The 17,650-nt window shown below is 47.6% G+C and overlaps 1 protein-coding gene across 3 annotated transcripts in view; it reads right to left on the reverse strand.

The window, feature by feature from the left end:
- The window catches only part of PCSK6 (proprotein convertase subtilisin/kexin type 6), a 165,852-nt gene that overhangs the window by 25,380 nt on the left and 122,822 nt on the right, over window positions 1-17,650 (reverse strand). For all 3 annotated transcript variants that reach the window (XM_043489645.1, XM_043489643.1, XM_043489644.1), the window contains 2 exons: window positions 15,701-15,889; window positions 13,204-13,340 (listed from right to left, as the gene is read on the reverse strand). In XM_043489645.1, the coding sequence (XP_043345580.1) occupies window positions 13,204-13,340; window positions 15,701-15,889 (326 nt within the window). The remainder of the gene's footprint in view (window positions 1-13,203; window positions 13,341-15,700; window positions 15,890-17,650) is intronic.

Below are 17,650 nucleotides of genomic sequence, written 5' to 3' on the forward strand. Positions count from 1 at the left end.
AAATGGCCCATGATGTGCCCAATTCTCATAAATAATCCACCTTGTGCTGGAAAGGCGACTGTGTTCTTCGGTCATTGTGTGTAGGTCCACTGGCTGGACCTAATTTTCAACTCTGATGTTCAGAATTCTCTTCCTATTGACTTTTGCTGTTTTGTCTATCAAATGTACTTGAGGTACACTAAACCTCTCACCTTGTGTGTCAGTCTGTCCTTTTCTCATTGAAGTTTTAACAAATTTTTGCTTTATATATTTTGAGGCCACATCAGGACTGAACCAAATCTTTTATAAACATCAGTGATCCTCTTCCAGCTTCAGGAATCTTTCCACCTTAACATTTGTTTCTCCAATGTTAACGGAACTATATCGGCTTTCTTTGGCTAGCATTTTCTTGGACTACCTTTTACCATCCACAGTATTCTTTACTTTGCAGTTTTCTTATAGTTTAGATATAGTTCTTACATATGCCTCTCTTGGTCAGTCGCAGCATGAAGCAGATAGCATAATTAAACTCAGATAATCCAATGGCTTCCCAGGTGGTTCAGTGCTAAAGAATCTGCCTGTCAATGCAGGAGACGCAAGAGATGTGGGTTTGATCCCTGGGTAGGGAAAATCCCCTGCAGAAGGACATGGTTACCCATTCCAGTATTCTTGACTGGAGAATCCCATGGACAGAGCAGCCTGGCAGGCTACAGTCCATGCGGTCTCAGAGTCGGGCATAACTGAAGCAACTTAACAACAATGAGCAGAGGCAAGGGATGATGGGGTTCCCCAAGGCTAGAAACAGAAGGGGTGTTAAGCCCACAGGTGTACTATAGCCTACAGGCAAGGGGAGGGGAGGGTGTGATCCCAAGGGATGCTGGAGGGATAAATAACTCACATAGAAGTACTACTTTCCTCCTTCTATTCTCCTGCTGAAGTTCTCTTGGATGAACTCCACCACAAGCCATGGGCAGAGAGTCTTTGCACAAGCCAGCCTCAAGGCAGAGTGGGGCAGACACAGTAGCAAACACACTCAAAAATCTAATCTGACAATCTTTGTCTTCTAAATGAAGCAGTTTGTCTATTTACCTTTATTGGAACTATCAGCACAGCTGGACTTCACAGCTTGTTTTGTGTATTCTAGTTGTTTTGCTAGTTGTTCTGTTCTTGGTCTTTCTGGTGCCAGACACAGAAGCCCACAACATCTCTTAACATTATAATTTTGTCTTTGTTTGGGGGTAATTCATTAGCAATTTATGAAAGATATTTACCTTATACTAAAAAAAAGAATCAAATAACAAAACCTCAAATCATACTATGAAGAAAATCAAATCACAAAGTAGGAATAAAAAGAGAATGAGCAAAACTCTAGAGAAGAAATTTAAGATTATTTTAAGGTTATATATAAGTCTTAAGACTACTTAAGTCAAATAACAGACCACAAAAATTTTTGTAGGAGTTATGACCCAGAAAGGGTTATTACATCTGTATTTTACGTGAAGCACCTACTAGCTTGATAACAACAATACTGACTATTCTCTGGACAAAAAAACAAAGGGTAATTAAACACACACACAACAATACTGACTATTCTCTGGACAAAAAAAAGAAAGGGTAATTAAACACACAAAAAGAAAGGGTAATTAAATTACCCTTTAATTTTAATTAAAATTAAAGGGTAATTATTCCACAAACATATGGAAAAGCATTCAACTTCCTAATTATCACAGTGCAAATTAAAAGGAAGATATCATTTATCTCCTCGAGAGTTGGCAATGACAGTGCCTACTTATGCCTGATAAACTTGTAGGTTGGTTCAACCATTTTGAAAAGCACATTGGTAATATGTATCAGGAGTATATATATTTATGGTTTCCACTGCTTATCTGTCCTATGACCTTTAATTCTGATGAATGATTCCAAGAAAATGCCTTTAAATTTAGGAAAACACTTTCTGCACTAAATTGTCTATCTATAACAGCAAAACCCCCAAAAACAATCTATGTGTTCTACAATAGTGGGATTCTTAAATAAATGACTTCCGTAGTGGCTCAGATGATAAAGCGTCTGCCTGCAATGTGGGAGACCCAGGTTCGATCCCTGGGTTGGGAAGATCCTCTGGAAAAGGAAATGGCAACCCACTCCAGTACTCCTGCCTGGAAAATCCCATAGACGGAGGAGCCTGGTAGGCTACAGTCTGTGGGGTCGCAAAGAGTCAGACAAGACTGAGTGACTAAACTTTCTAAATAAGTGATGGTATTTCTACTCGGCAAGGTATTATAAAAGTATAAAAGATGCTGCTTACAGAGGGTATATAGTGACATGAAAAAATGCTTGATGTGCAAGTAACAAAAAGAAATACAAAGTTATACATGAAGCATGGTTAGAAAACACTGTAAAATGTCAAGTCCGAAAAACACCAAGTAGAAATATGAACATATTGAACAAGACGTGTTTCTGAAAAAGGGATAAAGTCAAGTGTTTCAAACATTAAATGCACTTACATATTCTGAGGGTGGGGGGTTGGGAGGAGGGGATCTGGCTGCCAGAATGCTGACCAGGGTGGCTGCACCTCTGTGGCTGATGCGACAGTGGAGAACCTGGGGATGGGGTTTTTAGGAGAGCTCTTCCCCTTTCCATATGTTTCACTGTTCATTTTCATCAATGTCTAGTGTATTATTTGTAAAAGCGAAGTATTCAAGAAAAATCTCATCTGTTTGTTCCATCCAAGACCAGGAGACACAGAATGATGAATGAAGCCATGACTTGAGAACGTGCACAAGCTTGCACAACCTGGACAAGCAGGGTATCGCCCTCCCTCTCCCTCCTGAACTAGAAGACTCGGGGGAACAACCCTAAAACGGGCCCTTGAAAGAGCAGAAGTGAGGCAGAGACCCACTGAGACCCACCAAGTACTCTCAAAGCAAATGGGGTTAAAACGGGGCTTCTGGACAACTGTGTATACGGCCTCCCGACGTGCTCAGTTCTTTCCAGGCAGCAGGAGCAATCTCCCAGAAAAGGAGTTTTAGTGACAAATCTGGAAGCCAGCACAGAAGGCATTGCTTGAAACCTGACTTTCTTTCTAGCTGCCAGTATGAGATAAATCAAGCCATCAAACACAGATTGCAAAAGCCCCATTCTTCTTCTGGAAGTGAAGATTAGCTCAAAGCAGATGTCAATTCAACAGCAGTCAATAAAACCAACGAGTGAGAACAGCTATGCTCTCAGTAAGAAAGAAACATATGAAAGTTACTGAACTGAAATCAAGAAACCGTGGAACTTTTTATGATGAATAAAGGGAAAGAACAGTCACAGGGGAGAGACTAATTTCTTCCTCTTGTAACTGATTATTATACGGGTTACAAGTATAACCTCAGATACGCAGATGACACCACCCTTATGGAAGAAAGTGAAGAGGAACTAAAGAGCCACTTGATGAAAGTGAAAGAGGGGAGTGAAAAAGTCAGCTTAAAACTCAACATTCAAAAACTGAAGATCATGGCATCCGGTCCCATCACTACATGGCAAATAGATGGGAACAATGGAAACAGTGACCGACTTTATTTTCTTGGGCTCCAAAATCACTGCAGATGGTGACTGCAGCCATGAAATTAGACACTTGCTCCTTGGAAGAAATGCTATGACCAACCTAGATAGCATATTAAAAAGCAGAAATATTACTTTGCTGACAATTGTTCATCTAGTCAAAGCTATGTTTTTTTCCAGTAGTCATGTACAGATGTGCGAATTGGACCATAAAGAAAGCTGAACGCTGAAGAATTGATGCTTCTGAACTGTAGTGCTGGAGAAGACTCTTGAGAGTCCCTCAGACTGCAAAGAGATCAAACCAGTCAATCCTAAAGGAAATTAATCCTGAATATTCATTGGAAGGACTGATGTTGAAGCTCAAGCTCTAATACTTTGGCCACCTGATGCAAAGAACTGACTCACTGGAAAAGACCCTGATGCTGGGAAAGATTGAAGGCGAGAGAAGAAGGGGACTACAGAGGATGAGATGGTTGGATGGCATCACTGACTTCATGGACATGAGTTTGAGCAAGCTCCGGGAGTTGGTCAATGACAGGGAAGCCTGGCATGCTGCAGTCCATGGGGCCGCAAAGAGTCGGATACGACTGTAACTGAGCGACTGAGATGAACTGATGAGTTATGCATAGCTGAAAACAGATGATTCAAATTATATGGGCTCTTGATTTAAACAAGGTTCACAGCCACGGGCACCTTCATTCACTCCCCCATCCAACAATTGCATGTTAGCTGCATTCCAGGTGCTGAGCGCCCGGAAGAGGAAAGATGGAGTCCTGGCGCTTTCTCAGTGCACCAGCGTCACACTGGACCAGTCCTGACTGGATGCCCATGATGACCACCCTCCCAGCACTTCACAGGGACCACTGGAACACACACCCAATCTGTCACCGACCTCATGCTTGAGGCCATGTTCTCTAGAAAGCCAGAGTCCGTGACAAAGCCTATGGGCTGAGGTTTTACTGGGAGGGGCAGTTGTGGGGACAGGGGAGGCTGGGAAGGCAGGGGGCAACAGATACTGAGCTGGCTGCGTGTTCCCAGCAAAGTTGCAGATTCTAGCCTGAGAAGCTCCTTCCCATGAGCCTTGTGGGGCTGGGAAGGGTGTGCATCCTGCTCCTTGGGTAAACCTCCAGTGCACTCCAGGTGTACTACCTGCCCCTCCAGCTAGCCTAGGTGCTGGCGTGAATTAAGACCTCACCTCCGTATCAGTAAACAAAGGATGCTGCCACCACAGAGTCAGCTGGACCAGAGCACTGTAGGAACTCAGGATGGAGAGAACAGGTTGCCCATGGCACCCTCAGCTGCAGCAGCACCCCCACCCTCCCACACAACCATGCATCCTGGAGGACTGCAGGATGAAGAAGAGCAGGGTGCTGGCCCCGGATGTTGGGGTGCCTGTGTCAGAGGAATGCCTTCAGGTAGCCCAGAGCCCTGTCTCTTCCCACACATAGAAACATGATAAGTTCCTTAACTTGAGATGGCTGGTTTTCTTTAATTAATACTAATTTTTTGATATTTGGACTACCTGGACTTTGTTGCAAAAGCTCCAAAACATCCTGGCTCCCTGCTTGCCTCTTTGGAGCTGTCACTCAGAGCTGTCTGAGAGGCAGTTTCCCGGGCTTTAGTCCTCTGTATGTCCACTGAATAAACCTAACTCTCAACTCACCAGGTGTGCATTTTTTCAGTTGCCACTGGAAAGCCAGGATTTACATTTACACGTGACCTGGAGGTGGAGAGAAAGTGGCAGCTTTCCCCATGTCCTCTTGAGTCTGACTGGCCCCCTCTCCATGAGGGCCAGCTCAACTTCAACCTGTACGACAAGGCAGCTGTGCCCCAGACATGCCTTCAGCTTCCAGGAGACCCAGGAAGCTGACATGGGGCAGGACCTCCCCAGCAGGCCAGAGGCAAGGTCCCCAGGCAGTGGGGCTGAGCAAACCTGGGAGGATGCAGAGGGTGCGGTGAGAGATGGATGGAGTAAAGCATAAAGTCCAAAAAGAATGACTTCCTTGGGCTTTCTTTGGTTCTTTCCTTTCTATCCAAAGAAACACCACAGGGGTGTCCCTGGTGGCCCCATGGCTAAGACTCCATGCTCCCAATGGAGGGTGTGCTGTTTAGATCCCTGGTCAGAGAACTGGATCCCACATGCCACAACTAAAGATTCTACATGACACACATAAGACATGGTGCAGCCAAACAAAGATTCTTTTTAAATCTTAAGGGGAAAAAAAAAAAAGACTTGCAATTTCCTTAAAAATGAGAGAGCACCACAGCTTGGTAAGGCAGACAGAACAGCAGGCCAAAGAATCACTGAGCGTGACAAAGAAAAGAAACACATGACAGGTGCAGGGATGCCCACTGCGGACATCTCCACTCACCATCTGCACCATCGTGACCTGGAACCTCCCCGGCCTGCAACACAGGGGCCATGATCCCTCCGACACCACAGGGCAGGGGACTGGGAGCTTCCAGGATCAGGTTACACCCGCAAACACCCTGCTCCACGCTCACCGCACACAGAGTCCTTGGGCCTGAAAGCAGCAGGGTTCTGGGGTCTGTAGGCCCCGGCTCCCTCTCACCCCTGCCTCCTCACAGACTCTGCCTCCTCTCCATTAGGTCGGTGTGAGCATGGAGCAGGTTCCAGCTGCATAACTTACCCAGCCCTGCAGCTTTACTCTGCATGACTTGGCAAACACACCAAACACAGCCGGGCCTCTTTGATCTCACCCTGGCTCTGACTTTCAGGTTTAGGGAAAGGAGAAACTCAAAGCTGGGATTCCATGGGAGTGAGCTGGTGGAGCTGGTGTGCTGGGTGGGCTCCAGAGAAAGCCAAGAAATGTAGGTCCTTTGCTCAAGGCTCGGCCCCAGGATGCCCCAAGCTCACACAGCCACTCAGAGCTGGGACGGCAAGCTGTGCGTTATGTCCTCCCAGCAGTTTCAGAATCAAGCTGTGAGCAAATTTTTGCTTCTTTTGTATGGAAAAATACGTTGCTTAAGAAGAAGAATGGATATGGAATGGATCTGCTGAGCTGCAGGCTTGAAAGAACGGACTGGATGGTAACCTAGAGAGCAGGCCCTTGGCACTACCCCCACCCCAACCCAGATTCCGGTGTTTCCAAGTCCCCCAGCTCTCCACTCTCACAGCCAGGTTAACCCTCCCCACAGGCGCCAGGCAGGTCTCCACCTGTGTCCTCTGGGCATAAGCCTCCCCAGGGGCATGTGGGCCAGTTCCCAAAGGCTGCGGTCAGAACCTGCACTTGTGGGACGAGCTGAAAAGCGGCCAAGCATCCAGGGGAACCCACTGCGTGCCACGTCGTGCTGGAAACGCTCACACCCATCAGGTGCCCAAACACACACAACAGAGTTCCTGTCACTCACAGGGTCCCCCAGGCTGTACTCTGTGGAGCTGGAACTGGGACCCAGGCCTCTTGACATCTGTGTTCAGGCTCTTTGCACCAAATCACACCGTGGCCCCAAGTGCAGAACGCCAGGCACACTTGGGAACTTCCACTCACTCGCTCGTTACCCTGATACAGTAAACCCTATGTGTGAACCTTCAAGTTGTAGGCTTTCAAATATGTGAACGTGTGTTCACAAGTCCACTTATGAGAGGCAGTTCGCATTGTCTGGTGTACACTATCACATCAGCGTGCCCTCTACACGTGGTTGTGCTCGTGTGTACTTTACTGTACAGTCCTGCATAGAGGATAGTAGTGCTGTGTCTTTATTTCAAGCTCAGGATGTCTAGAAGTAAGTGTAAAAGCAGCGGTGATGCAGCTAGTACTAGTGTACTTTTCAGGGTACTGTGCCGTAAGATTAAAACTGTTTTCTCTCTTTTTCATGTTTGTTTTTTATGTGGTACTTGTGTGAAAAGTATTATACACCTACCACAGTGTGGTACTATATAGCTAAGTATATTAGTTTGGCACCTGGGCTGACTTTGTTGGACTCAGGAACAAATTGGACTTAGAATGGGGCTCTCAGAGTGGCACTCGTTCATATGGAGGAGACTTACTGTATTTAACTGTCCATCTCTGTTTTAATTTATGTTTTCTTTTATTACTGCAAAGATTAAGTAAGTGTCAGTTGCTCAGTCATGTTCAACTCTTTGCAACCCCATGGACTATAGCCCGCCAGGCTCCTCTGTCCATGAGATTATCCAGGCAAGAAGACTGGAGTGGGTTGCCATGCCCTTCTCCAGGGGATCTTCCTGACTCAGGGATCAAACCCAGGTCTCCTACACTGCAGGTAGATTCTTTACCACTGAGCCACCAGGGAAACAGCTTTTGTTTACTGGTTGTCACTTTTCTTATGAATTGCTTTTTTAAGCTCTCTGCCTATTTTTCTAATGGGAAGCTTTGCGTCTTTCTTAGCAATCTGTGAGATTTCCAGACTTCTTAGTGATTATTTATATATTAATATTAAGGTTATATTAATATATAAAACACTAATATTATATATTAATATTGTCTGTCTGCAGTCATCTAACCATGGGAGTTGAGATGTTAGAGATGAAGAAGGTGTCTTCCTGCCTGTGTATCGGAATTTTTTAATACCAAATACTGTTTAATTATCTTCCTTGGAAAAATTAATTTTTAGCATATTGAGAACTCAAATGATGACTGTTTACTGATGAGCAAGATTAATTAAAAATAAATATAGTTTGATTTATTAAATAAGCAATTAAACCAATGGTGATTAGACTTTTACTCCTCCAAGTGGAGAAGTAAAGAAATGAACTAATGAAATAAGAACTCCTGATTGTGAAGTCTGACCCTTGGGGCAGAGTCAAAGCTCTGCTCAGAGGGGCTGGCTACTGGAATAACAAGGAGTTGGGGTGCGGGTGGGTAGGCAGAGCAGTTTGTATGGTCTGAGTCCTGGTTGTAATTGAATGCACCCCCCCTTAAAGTATGCTTATTCTCACAGCAAGTTCTTGACATAAAGAGGTAAATCTGCCATTACATGCAGATGATATGGAACTATCTATAGAAAACCCTGAAGGCTCAGTTTAGTAAACCCAATAACTATCAGAACTGATAAACAGGTTCAGTGAGGTAGCAGAATGCAGTGTTAGCATACAGAAATAGGTTGCATTTCTTTACACTAACAATGAAATATTGAAAGGAAATGTAAAAATAAAACAACCCCTTTCAAAATCACATTGAAAAATAAAATAAAATACTTGGGACTAAACCTGATCAAGAAGGTGAAGGAATTACACGCTGAGAACTATAAACATTAATAAAGGAAATGGAAGATGATTCAAAGAAATGGAAAGATATCCCATGCTCTTGGACTGGAAGAATTAACAACGTTAAAATGGCCATGCTACCCAAAGCAATCTACAAGTTTAATGCGATTCCTATCAAATTACCCATGGTACTTTTCACAGAGCTAGAACAAATAATCCTAAAATTTATATGGAACTGGAGAAGACCCAGAACTACCAAAGCATCCTGAGAAAAAAGAACAAGGCAGGCGGTATATCCCACCTCCTGTTTCTGTAAAGTTGTTAGGACAAGTATGGTCTTCATTTGTGTATTTCCTGCGCCTGTTTTTGCACTCCAATGGCAGAACTGAGTTGCTGGCACAGAAACCAGAAACAGTGTGCAGTCCTTGGGCTACAGACAAGTGAAAAAGGCCATCTGTGAATGACTCGAGTTTGTCCAAAATATTTTGTAAATATTTTTCTAATTTTAATATTATGGTATTTTTTGCCAAACAGAAGTTTCTACTTGTATGTGTCTAAATCCACCAAGATAATGATTTCCTTTCCAAATGGTGCACCAACAGTCAATAGCTTTTATCCAACACTTTGTTTTTGCGCCACCAGTTAGAAACACTGCACTCAGTGTGTATACATGGCCTGGCTGTGGTCCCCTTGCCTCATCTGTCTATTTTGGCACCAATGCCACAGTTTTTTAAAAATTTTATTTTTAATTGGAGGATAACTGCTTTACAATACTGTGTTGGCCTCTGCCATACAGCAACATGAATCAGTCATAAGTGTCCCCATGTCCCCTCCCTCCTGAAGTGCCCTCCCACCTCCCACCCCTCTAGGTCATCACAGAGCACCGAGCTGAGCTCCCTATGCTACATACAGCAGCTTCCCACTGGCTATCTGTTTTACATATGGTAGTGTATATGCTTCAATCCTACTCTCTCAGTTTGTCCCTCCCACTCCTTCCTCTCTTGTGTCCACAAGTCTGCTCTCTGTCTGCATCTCTATTGCTGGCCTGCAAACAGGTTCTCAGTACCTTTTAGATTCCACACATACACATTAATATATGATATTTGTTTATCTTCACTCTGTTTAACAGGCTCAAGGTTCATCTACCTCATTAGAACTGACTCAAAGGCATTCCTTTTTATGGCTGAGTAATATTTCACTGTGTATATGTACCACAGCTAATTTATCCATCCATCTGTTGATAGACATGTAGATTACTTCCATGTCCTAGCTATTGTAAATAATGCTGCAATGAACACTGGAGTATACATGTCTTTTTTGATTATGATTTTCTTAGGGTGTATGCCCAGTAGTGGGATTGCTCCATCATATGGTAGTTTTATTCCTAGTTTCTTAAGAAATTTTCATACTGTTCTTCATAGTGGTTGTATCAATTCACATTCCCACCAACTGTACAGGAGGGTTCTCTTCTTTCTACCTCCTCTCCAGCATTTATTGTCGATTTTTTGATGACAGCCATCCTGACTGGTGTGAGGTGATACCTCAGTGTAGTTTTGATTTGTCTTTATCTAATAACGAGTGCCACAGCTTTTTAATTGTTATAGTTTGAAAATATGTTTAAACATCTGCATTTAATTCTTTCAGAATATTTTTCCCTAGTCTACTCTTTCAGAAAACTTCATGATCATTCAGTCAAGCAACTCTCCATCCCTTAGTTTCAAGGTGATATTTGCTGGGAGTGTGTTAAAATTATAGGTTTGTTAAGAATGGATTAATTAATGATACTGAAGCCAGGCAGAGAGTATATAGAAAAACTCTTTAAGATTGATAACCATCTATTCTAAATGCCTATTGTGTTTCAAGAGCTCTGGTGAGTTAAAAAAAATATAGGGCCACGTCCACACCCGTGGGTCACAGTGAGGTCTCAGAAGTCAAGTGCCTCCTGGAGCCTCAGGCCAGGGAGAAGGGAGGAGCCCTGACCCTGGTGCACAGTGAAGCTCCAGGTTCCAGGCACCTGTTAGCCTTTGTTATTTCATTTGATTTTTATCTCCTAATTGCAACACTTAAAAGCAAAAAACCCAACCACAAACATCCTAAAGCCAGATAGGTGAAGACTGGCCAGAGGGATAATGAAGGAAACCTCTGGGTCAGGACTGATAAGGATGTGCTGAACAGGGATCAACTGAAATGCCAAGGGCAGAGGCAACCCAGCTGTGAGCGGGGTTTGTACTCCATTGAACTCCTAACCTGGCCTGCGGAGGGAGTGAGGAACTAAGAAGGTAAACAATCTCCTCCTCAGGTGAAAGAAAAAAAGTTTTAAAACATGACACAAACCAGGCTGAGAATGACAGGAGGCGAGCACTGTTGGAGGGAGGGAGTCATTTGAGGACTCAGTTACTCAACCAGCCCGGGTCTGGTTCCACTCATGGAGTGCTGTCATCCAGCGCACCCCTGAAGTGAATTGGTTGTTTTCTTTCTTAAGCAATTAAGATGAAGAGAATGGAGGGGACTGAAATGCACAGTACTGATCCGCAGTCTGGTGCCCCACGCACTGGTTCTAGGGATCATGGCAGAGGAAGGACTGGCCACATTTTCTGAGGGTGGTGGCTCTGTGTTGCTGCTGTATTCCTGGCCCTGAGGCCAATGGAGACCTGGTGCCCAGGGGCCACCCTGACCTGATGACCAGTGAGGGAATGGCATGCCCAGCACTGACCACATTCTCGAGGTGGCTCATAGGCCCGAGTTTCTCCTGGGCTTTGGGGTCAGCATCGGGGGAACCCCTGGTCGTCCTAGGTCACTGTCTGGGGCCCCACCATGCTGACCTGCATGGTTCAGGACCTGGCCCTCACTCTTCCCCTCCTGGCCCCTCTATGTGCAGAGAGCCAACGGAACCAACGCTGGCTCCACCCGGACAGCTGAGACTGGGGGCCTGTTCCTGCCCTGCACAGGGAGCAGGGCGTGAGGCTTGTCGACACTCACTGGACACCCTGTTCCCACAAAGGCCACCTCAAGAGTGGTGTCTCTACAGGTGGAGCTAACACACATGAACCCACCCCAGGGGCCACTGCAGGGTTGGGCAGATGGTCTAGACACTGAAGGGGGTGTCCCTGTTCCCCAAGTCCAGCAGGTCAGACAAGTCCAGAGCTAGAAAGCAGGTGTTTACACTGCTCTGGGGAAGGACAGTCTTTCCAAAAAATGGTGCTGGGACAACAGGACCTCCATACACAAAAGAAGGAACTTGGACTCTCACCTCACACTATACACAAAAAGTGATTAAAACCAGACCCAAGTTCTAAACCAAGGAGCTAAAACTATAAAACTCCTGGAAGAAAACAGTTTTCAAGCTTCGTTACCTCAGGTTAGGCAATGGTTTCAACATGATGTTAAAACTGAAGCAAAACTAGAAAAAATAAATTGAATTTCCTCAAATCAAAAAATGGCTGCATCAAAGGGCACTATTAATAAAGTAAACAACCCACATACTGGGGGAAAAGGTTTGCAAATTGCATTGTTTGGTAAGGGTCTAGTGTCCAAAATATCCTCTAACTTGATGACAGAAGACAAACAAGTCAGTTTAAAGGTGGACAAATGACTTGAACAGACATTTCCCCAAAGAAGGGATAAAGTGGCCAATAAGCACATGAAAACATGCACTACATCACTAATCATTAGGGAAATGCAAATCAAAACCACAGTGAGACACCACTTTTCATCCACTAGGATGGTTATAACAAAAGAAAGTGCTGGTAGGGAACTTAAAATCCTCCTATCTTGATGACATGAACTGTCTGACCACTGTCAAATTTCCCAGCAATTCCTCAAAAAGTTAAATACAGATTTACCATATGGCCCAGGAATCCCACTCCTAGGTACAGGGCCCAGAGAACTAAAAACACATGTCCACACAAAAACTTGTACATGGATATTCATAATATTAGTAGGTATGAAGAGAGAAAAAAACCCCAGTTGTCCATCAAGTGATGAATGAATAAGCAAAATGCGGTCCATCAATACAATGGGAGAGTAGTTAGTCGTAATAAGGAATGAAGTGTTGACACTGGCTATAATACTGATGAACCCTGAAACATGATGCTACACAGAAGAAGCCAGTGAGAAAAGGTCACAAACACTGTGATTCCCTTTATATGAAATGTCCAAAAGTGGCAAGTCCAGAAATAGAACATAGGTTAGGAGCTGCTAGGGTTGCGAGGGGTGGGGAGTGGGGTGACTGTTGAACATGTAGGGACTCCCCACTGGGATGATGACCAAGTTCTGGAATTAGATGGTGTGATGGCTGCACAATACCGTGAATGTACCGAAAGCCATTAAACTGTACACTTAAAAAACGATTAAAGCAGTGAAATTTATATGATGTAAACTTTACCTCAAAGAAAAAGCAAAGAGTGGTTGAGGTACTGTGGTTGAGTCAAGTCTAGGGTTAACCACAGGGCTGAAACACAGGAGGTGCTGGGACCATCCCAGGAGCCACTGACCTTGCTTCTCCCGGTTGCGGACCTGGGACGGCATGTCTTGGATTTCCAGTGTCCATTCCCCCTCGGCCTTCTCTCCCCAGCAGTGCACAGTCATGAACTCCCAGTTTGTAAAGCCTTCGTTGGAATGATCCAGCAATCTGCAATCAGAGTGGTGGGGTCAGTCCAGAGGGGCCCAGAAGGGATGGTGGGTGGACCCTGGCTGTGCAGCACCACCCTGCAAGGTGCCTGCACCCTCAACCTTGGCGGGTCCCCAAGCGCTCACTGAGGAAGGCAGCCAAGTGGCACTGGTGGCGCCCAGCATGAGATGGGGCTCCACCAGTGGTGGGCTCCTCCCCCACCCTAGCTCTCACACGACTCCAGGCCCAAGGATCTGCTGCAAGGCCCCCTCCAGTGACTGGCAGGGCTGAAATGCCCTCTCCTGTCCTGGGTTCTCTCTATCACCAACAAGCACCCCCATGCTCCACCCCAGGAGGGTTCCACAGAGCTGTGACCCCAGTTCCTGGACACTGGAAACTGATGGCAGTGGGGCCACACCATTCCTTCCTGCAAAGCCGCAAGGGTGTTATGGAGAAGGCCCTTCCAAATGCCAACTTGTGGAGTGAAGGAAACGCTCACTTTGTCTGAGAGCAGCATTGTTCTCCAGAAGATAGGAATGAGGAACGTGAACCACTGCCCAGCCCCGTGGAGAACATACCCTCGCTTGGGCCCCAGGGCTTAGGAGGTCCCCTCAGGTACACATGAAGAGAGGAGATACCTCTGAGCACTGTCCCCACCTCCAGATCCTCACAGGTGCACATGAGGAGAGGAGACACCCTGAGCACTGTTCTCACTCCCGAGTTCCCACAGGTGCATGAGGGGAGAGGAAACACCCTTGAGCACTGGCCTCACCCCTCTAGGTCCCCACAGGTGCACGACCCCGTCGGGCCTTCCTGCTGGACCTCTGGCCTGGGTCCACTTTCTCAAGCTTGCTTCTCAAGCAGGCAGAAACAGGGAGCAGCTCACGGGCGCCCTCTATCTCCAGCCCTCAGACCCTGAGAAGAAAGGTTTCCAGGCTCCTCACCTCACTCTTCCTTCACAACCTGTCTATCTCTACCTCTACTGTGTAGGGGCCCTTTACTGTTCATCAGAAACTCAGATGTTTCATGTAATGTCAGACTCAATTCCCAGTTGGGGATTCTCTAAACCTCCACCTTGCAGAAATGTTTACAAAGGGAGCAAGCTCTACACAAACAGTGTGGGGAGGGGAAAACTGATACTTTCTTCTAAGAAACCACCAAGGTCAAGGCTGATCTTCACATATGACACCCGATGAATGTAGAATAAAGACAAGCTCTTTCTGGGACTGAGGGACTGAAGACATCTGCTTACTCGAAGCAAAAAGAAACCTAAAAACCTGGAAAAGCCGCTGAATTAAGCAAGATCAAAAATAGAGTAGACGGTGATCGATCCCACACTTGATCTTAGCTGAGAGGTCAAAAACTGACTGGATCCTGAAACAGAGACCCCTGCTGTAATCCCACAGCCTGCCCTGGAAAGACCCAACTCCCAAGACTCAGATGATGGCCTGGGCTCAGCATGACCCAAGGCATGGGCAGCTAGGAACCAGGTGAGCCCAGGTTCATAGCCCTCTCATCCCAGGGCTCCCACCCTGGGCCTGAGCAAGGAGTGGGAGTCAGGAGGGGAGGAGCACAGAGTCTGAGCCAGCACTTCCATTGGGTCATCACATCTAGTCCTCGTAACTCTGCCAGCTGAGATGCAGGAACCTAAGGATGCCTCCAGAGCCAAGGAGCAGTGGCAGCCCCCTGGGCCTGCTGGCCCATGGAGGAGCAGGCTGCAAGCTCTGGTCTCTGGGTCCCACAGTCCATGCCCGAGAGGTGACCTCAAGAGGGCCGGGCAATGGCCGGGAGATGAGCAGCCCCGCCCGGCCTCAGCTGGTGCAGGGACAGGCCCTGGGCGCCCTAGTGAGTGGCTGCCCATGGAATGCAAGCCTGCTACTGGACAGCTTCCAACTTCTCAAGAAGACTAGACTTGTGGATTTTTAAAGGAAACCTCTAAAAGTTCTAACAACAACTCTGGTTGCAAAATAGCACAAAGCTGCAGCTTGCCAGCTGGCATCCTCAAATGCTTGTGCCCACACTGGTCCCCAGGTGCACAAGGTGGCCCGGGCCCCCTCCAGAAGGGAGACACCACTGTCACCCTTGTGCTACGAGGGGGAGCCCAGCAGGGGCAAGCATCTCTCCACCAAACAGCCAAAGCCTCTATCACTGCCCGCAGCCAAAAGTGGAAAAGGTTCTGGATGGGTCTGAAGGCTAGACTGCAGGAGGCTATTTCTCAGGTTTGGGGGGCTGTGTGTGTGTGTCTCCAGAGCCCTCAACATGCTGGCGCCTTGCAGAGCCCTGTGACACTGAGCTGCACTCAGCCCCTACCTACCCCTCGCCCAGCCAACCCCTCTGGACCCCATCCCCTCGCCCCCCAGCCCCTGCCCACCTGGACTCACCTCTTTGCCAGCAGCTGAGACCTGGTCCCAGAGGGGGATGTCAGGTGGATCTGCAGGTCCCCACGGCGCGGGTGGGAGATGGAGACGCGGGCCACCACGTGCTCCAGGAAGCCCACATGTTGGTCTGTGTGGTCGGCGCAGGCAGTGGTCAGGGCGCTGGTCCACAGCGTCTGCACCACCGGGATGCTCCTGCCAGGGGTGCGGGGAGGGCTTAGTGTGGGGCTCCAAACCCCTAAGTTGTGCACCAGGGGATAGGACAGGCCTCCCGGCCAAAGCCCCTTGTGTCCCCCTCTTAGACACGCCTGTCAGAGTCACATCACCTGCCCTAAAAGGGTTGATCATTCTGGGATTAGCTCACAGAGACTTAAAGAGTGTCTTCCTGTGCAGACTCAGCCTGCACACCCAGAATTCCACACCCTCAGTGTGGGGGCTAGTCTCCTGAGCAACTTGGGGTATGAGAGGCTTTAAAACCCCACCGCTCTGTCTCAAAGACTGGCCTTGAAGATACAGGTCATGATGCTGAATGCTAACAACAGCAAACACTTCCTGAGCTGACTACACGCCAGGCACTGGCCCCTGGTCTGAATACTGACAAGGACTGACCCATTTAACCCAGAGAGGTCACAGACCTGTGGAGGGGCAGAGCTGGGACACATGGACACCTGTGAGGCTCTGAGTCCCCTGCGTCTACCTGAGCCACCCTGTCCTACACAGATGTCTGCATGGACCCACAGTCACGTTCAAGAAGCCAGGAAGTAGGAGAGGGACAAGGGACCTGGGGTCACTGGTGGAGGCCATGGTGACTGGCCCAGAGGACTCTTCATGGAGGCTGGACGGGAAGTCTGCTCTGGACATTCCTGCTGGAAGGCTGGCCCTCCCTCCTCCACCCCATAAAGGAAGTTTGTTCTCTGAACAAACCCAGGGGAGTTTACCATCTGGGGTGGATTCTGGGCATAGGCACCATATCCCGATCCCTCAGGGCTCAGCTCCTCCAGGGTTTTCTCACCCACTCCCCAGACGGAGCAGACAAGCCTTCCCCTGACACTGCTGCAGAGCCAGGCCAGGCCACTGGCCGATGCTTCACCTGCACAGCTCACCCTGACGGCCTGTGAGCTTAAGAAAGGCCACCCTCTGCCCAGCAGCGCAGGAGCAACTCTGCGACGCTGGGCCAACACTCAGTTTACCGCGGGGAGCGCTGTTTCCACTATGCCTGACTTCCCTCTGGGGAGGGGGCTTCCCCCAGAGGGAGCTCCCGTGTGGGCTCAGTGTCTCCGGAATTAAATCGCTTGGCTCAATAGGGCCTGAGTCATAAAAACAATCAAAACATTTATAAACAGTGATGCAATTTCCCCAGAGGCTCTCTAAATATTTGAAAACATGACTTGTATACATCGTAAACTGACTGAGAGATGCTTACTTCTCCCAGTGCTTCTCCCATGTTTTACTGTCAGTGTTTAGTGGTCAACAGCCCTGCCCAGCCCCACGGACATTCACTCATCTCCAGGTAAACTATTCCCACCTCCTGCATTGAGGAGGCAATGTGGGTGCTGGGGAAGGGGGTGGTGGACACTCCCCTGTGAAGACTCACAAAGAAACCCTATATTTTCCTCAGCTGAAAAGCAAGACGGGGGTGAAACAAACACAAAGTCAGAACCAAGCTCCCACCCCCAACCATCTGCCAGCTAGAATGGGGAGCAATCACCCTGCTCTAGAAATGCATCCCACCCAGGAAACCCCACTACCAGTGGTGAGGGGCCTGACCTCAGGATACAGGAACAGGAGTGAAGACCCCCACACCCCCCACAGCTGCCTCCCCAGCCTGGCCTTGCAGCTGATGCCCCAAGAGGAAAGTGCATTTTAGGGAATGTGGTGTCCTCACTGAGGTTGGCAGAGCCTCTCAGGGGCTCCAGATGCCAGCCCTCTCTGAGGGCACACAGACTGGCCAGGATG

Source organism: Cervus canadensis, chromosome 17 (genome assembly GCF_019320065.1).
Source record: "Cervus canadensis isolate Bull #8, Minnesota chromosome 17, ASM1932006v1, whole genome shotgun sequence".
Taxonomy (NCBI): domain Eukaryota; kingdom Metazoa; phylum Chordata; class Mammalia; order Artiodactyla; family Cervidae; genus Cervus; species Cervus canadensis.